The following is a 4511-nucleotide window of genomic DNA, read 5'->3' on the forward strand; positions in this document are numbered from 1 at the left end:
TTGGATGTGTCTATCATTCACAGTCCCAGGGTATGGTAGAAAGAATAAACAGAACTCTCAAAGTCAAGCTTAACAATATTTTTGCTAGTACAAACCTTAACTGGGTTGATATATTACCTCTTGCATTAGTGAGCTATCGCATGCAAATTAACAGAAATACATACTTAACCCAGCATGAAATGCTAACGGGTCGACTCATGCCTAAGCCATTCTGTAGAGGGCCATATAAAGGCCCACTGCTAAAACAATTGCAATTGAAACTCAGATTATATATGATGAAGCTAAATGCCATATATAAAGCAATCTATGTGCAGGAAAAGAACAAAGAGGCGGAGGAAGGGAAAGACACTCCATGTCCCATCACTCTAGGAGACCAGGTCTATCTGTGAGTGTTTAGGAGGAAGTGGCACAAGGCCAGGAGGCAGGGGCCCTACGAAGTTCTGGCAGCCACTCCAAAACCATTGAACCACTACACAAGAGTCCCCAAAACAAGTACCAGAAAAGAAGGAAAAAGAGAGGAGAACCTAACATCCTATAGCAGCAAAGTGCAAAGAAATTAAATCCTAATTGGAGAAATAACCAACTATTGGCACAAGTTGGCTATCAAATTGCGCAGCGTTAAACACTCCGCTGCTCCAAATTAAGTATGAGAATCTGCTTGAAAGCAGCATCCACTTCTCATACAGATGAGACTGACTGACTGACTTTGACCAGTATTTCCCCTGACTTACCCGACATGACAAACAGTTGTACAGATTATATGTGACAATGACTCATGTCCACTATGTGGTATAAATGCAATTTTGTTTAACCAAACCTATATTACTTTCACAGATAACGCAGCAGCAGTGACAATTAATTTAATTCCCTCAACAGAAAAAGTGCCCGAGAAGGAAGCAAGCTGTAAACAACTTATGACCATGTGTAATGCCACTAAACAATGATCTCTTTAATTCCAGATACAGAAATTTTATTGGAGCAGCTGATGGTTGACTTTACTGTGTCTAAAGTTATAAATTATATTTATATCTAACCAAAGACTTTTAACTTAACAGCATTTTCTAGCAACAACAGACAAAGATGGATTTTTGGACACAGTCATCAAGGCCAGGGGTAGCTCAGTGGTTAAGGCATTGCACTACGGTTCAGAAGATCCCAGGTTCAAACCCCACAACCACCAAGTTGCCACTGTTGGGCCCTTGAGCAAGGCCCTTAACCCTCAACTGCTCAGATGTGTAATGAGATAAAAATGTAAGTCGCTCTGGATAAGAGCGTCAGCCAAATGCCTAAATGTAAATGTGAATATCCTTACCTCACCCATGTGTAACTTTAATCTAAGCCTTTACTGAGTCATATGTTGATGCGTATCCTCCATGGCAAAGGATGGAAGACACGAGCCCATAATGAAGTGCTAGTAACCTCTCTTGTGGGCTCCAACTGACTCTCTACGATGTGCAAAGCATCTGGGTTGAAGATTCGTATATTACAACAAGGCGGGTAAATTCCTATCAACTTTTTAAATTGTACTGTGGATTTCATATTTTTTATTATATATATATATATTATTTATACATGTTTCAATTTAGATTGTAAACGTTGTCCAACTAGTGTAATCCTAGAAAGTCACTGTAAGGAAAGGGAAAGAGATGTTTGGCTGATACTCCCCTAAAGTGCGAATACATAGGTTGGTTATTGATAAAATACAGTGATTTGATTTAATCACCAGATTAGTGTAAGGATGACTAACACATGGATTTGCACTCTAGATTGACCAATTAATGTGGGACTTGTAAGTCCCAAATAGGGAATTTTTGGTAGTAATTTCTATTTGGTTTTATGTGATTTTACTTACTTTTAGGTACCCATTGGAACATAATAGTCATTTTCTGTAGTCAATTTGAGAAGTGCTTGCCTAGGAATCCAAGCTATACATAGGATGGGGAATCGTACGTGCAAAAGCTAACCATATAAGGCCTCCTGGAATGTGCTTGCCCAGGAAGGTGAGGTATACATAGAACGGGGGAATTTAAAGAAACCCAGCTGTTGTGGAACATCACTGTATACTGAATACTCCATTGTATCAGAGTGTATTTAAACGAAAAGCGTTCAGAGTTCAGTGTGACACTGCAGTCTCCCCCGGCCGTTGTTGCATGATAAATAAAGGTCGTTATCTTCTGAAAACCAAAGCCTGAGTCTTCAATTAATTTCCACGACAGCACCAAATATTCAACATAAACTTTTCAGTTATTTCTAACACTGTAACAGTAGAACAGTTATATTCAGCTTTACTTACATTGCTTTTCTGGAGGCTGCAATCACAGGCATAAGCTTCAGAAGAACATCATCTGTTATCTGATCTGGACTGAAATATTTATTCAGGTCAAATTCCTCCAGCTCCTGTGCTGATGTCAGTAACACAAACACCAGAGCAGACAACTGTGATGAAGAGAGTTCACTTTGTTTTCCAGATTTTAGATAGTGTTGGATTTCCTCCACTAGAGAATTATCACCCAGTTCATTCAGACAGTGGAACAGATTAATGGATTTCTCTGTAGAACGCTCTTCACTGATCCTCCTCTTAATGTACTGGATTGTTTCTCCTGTGCTCTGGGAGCTACTTCTTGTCTGTCTTACTAAGACCTTTAAGAGTTTCTGATTGGACTTTAGTGAGAGACCCAGAAGAAAGCGAAGGAAAAGATCCAGATGTCCAGTCTGACTTTTTAAAGCTTCATCTACAGCACACTTGTGGAAATCTAAAACTGTAATTTGTAATTTTAAATCTTCACTCTTTTTAAGAACATTTCTCTTCTTCATCCTGAACATCAGGTGCACATACAGAGCTGCGAGGTGTTCGTGAATGCTCAGATGAATGAAGCAGTACACTTTACTCTGGTGAAGCCCAAACTCCTCTCTGAAGATCTGCGTACACACACCTGAGTACACTGCTGCTTCTCTCACATCAATGCCACACTCTCTCAGGTCTTCCTCATAGAAGATCAGGTTCCCTTTCTCCAGCTGCTCAAAAGCCAGTTGTCCCAGTTTAAGAAGCATTTTCTTATTACTCTTCTGCTTCTTTGAGTACTTTTCTCTTATGATGTTTATCTGAATTATGAGGAAGTGTGTGTACATTTGAGTCAGAGTCTTGGGGATCTCTCCGCTCTCTGCTTCACCCAAAATTCTCTCTAGAACAGCGGCTGAAATCCAGCAGAAGACTGGGATGTGACACATGATGTAGAGGCTTCTTAATGACTTCAGGTGTGTGATGATGTTATTGGCCAGGCTCTGATCACTGATCCTCTTCCTGAAGTACTCCTCCTTCTGTGGGTCATTGAACCCTCGTACCTCTGTGACTCGATGGACACACTCAGAGGGGATTTGATCAGCTGCTGCAGGTCGGGAGGTGATCCAGATTAGAGCAGAGGGAAACAGATTCCCTTTGATCAGGTTTATCAGCAGCACAGGCACTGATGCAGATTCAGTTACATCACACACTTTTACTGTGTTCTGGAAATCTAGAGGAAAACGACACTCGTCCAATTCATCAAAAATAAACAGAACTTTTTCCAAACTGAACATTTCAGTTTCTTTTGTTTCTTTAAAAAAGAAACAAAGAAGCTCCATCAGACTGAGTTTCTGGTTCTTCATCAAATTCAGCTCTCTGAAAGGAAGTGGAAATATGAGGTGGACGTCCTGATTTGCTTTCCCTTCAGCCCAGTCCACAATGAACTTATGCACAGAGACAGTTTTTCCGATGCCAGCGACTCCCTTTGTCAGCACAGATCTGATGGGTTCGTCTTGTTCAGATAAGGGCTTAAAGATGTCATTGCATTTGATTGATGTTTCCTCTGTTGTTATTCTCCTGGACGCTGCTTCGATTTGTCTCACCTCATGTTCATTAACGATGTTTCCACTGTCTCCTTCTGTGATGTAGAGCTCTGTGTAGATCTCATTCAGGAGTGTTTGGGTTCCCAGGTTTATTATCACTCCATTCAAGAACTGAAACTTCTTCATCAGATTTAATTTGAACTTTTTCTGAAATTCATTTACAGCAGCAGATTCTGGGTCATGCCTATAAAATGAGACATGGGGTCCAATAATTAATCTTTATGATTTTTTTTTCCGACCAGTTATCACTGATATTCTTAATAATGTTCCTACTATGTGTTTGTTTTATTCTATTGTATGTTTTCTATAATCTTATCACTCTGTACTTAATAACAGCAGTGTGTCAGTGTCACAGTCACGTTGTTGGATTTGTTCTTACCCTGTATCTGTGATGCTACCCTTTGCTGTTCTGTCTCCTGCCTTCTGTAGATCACTGTGAACAAACATTGTAGTTGAACATTTCCACTATAGTTTAACCATTAGTCTTGAAGGCATAGTTTGCTAGTTTTCAAGTCAAAATTAATAAAGAATTGAGGTGCATATAAGTACATTACAATAAGTCTTTATAAATTTTCCTGCTCTGCACACTGCCCAGGATGATTGTCAACCATATAGTGAGTTTAGTG

General features: G+C 39.8%; 1 protein-coding gene across 1 annotated transcript; it reads right to left on the reverse strand.

The window, feature by feature from the left end:
- Window positions 1-2289: 2289 nt before the first annotated feature.
- LOC128534118 (NLR family CARD domain-containing protein 3-like) lies at window positions 2290-4011 on the reverse strand. The gene has a single exon (XM_053508419.1). The coding sequence runs from the start codon at window positions 4009-4011 to the stop codon at window positions 2290-2292; it is 1722 nt and encodes a 573-aa protein (XP_053364394.1).
- Window positions 4012-4511: the final 500 nt, after the last annotated feature.

This window comes from Clarias gariepinus, chromosome 12 (genome assembly GCF_024256425.1).
Source record: "Clarias gariepinus isolate MV-2021 ecotype Netherlands chromosome 12, CGAR_prim_01v2, whole genome shotgun sequence".
Lineage (NCBI taxonomy): Eukaryota > Metazoa > Chordata > Actinopteri > Siluriformes > Clariidae > Clarias > Clarias gariepinus.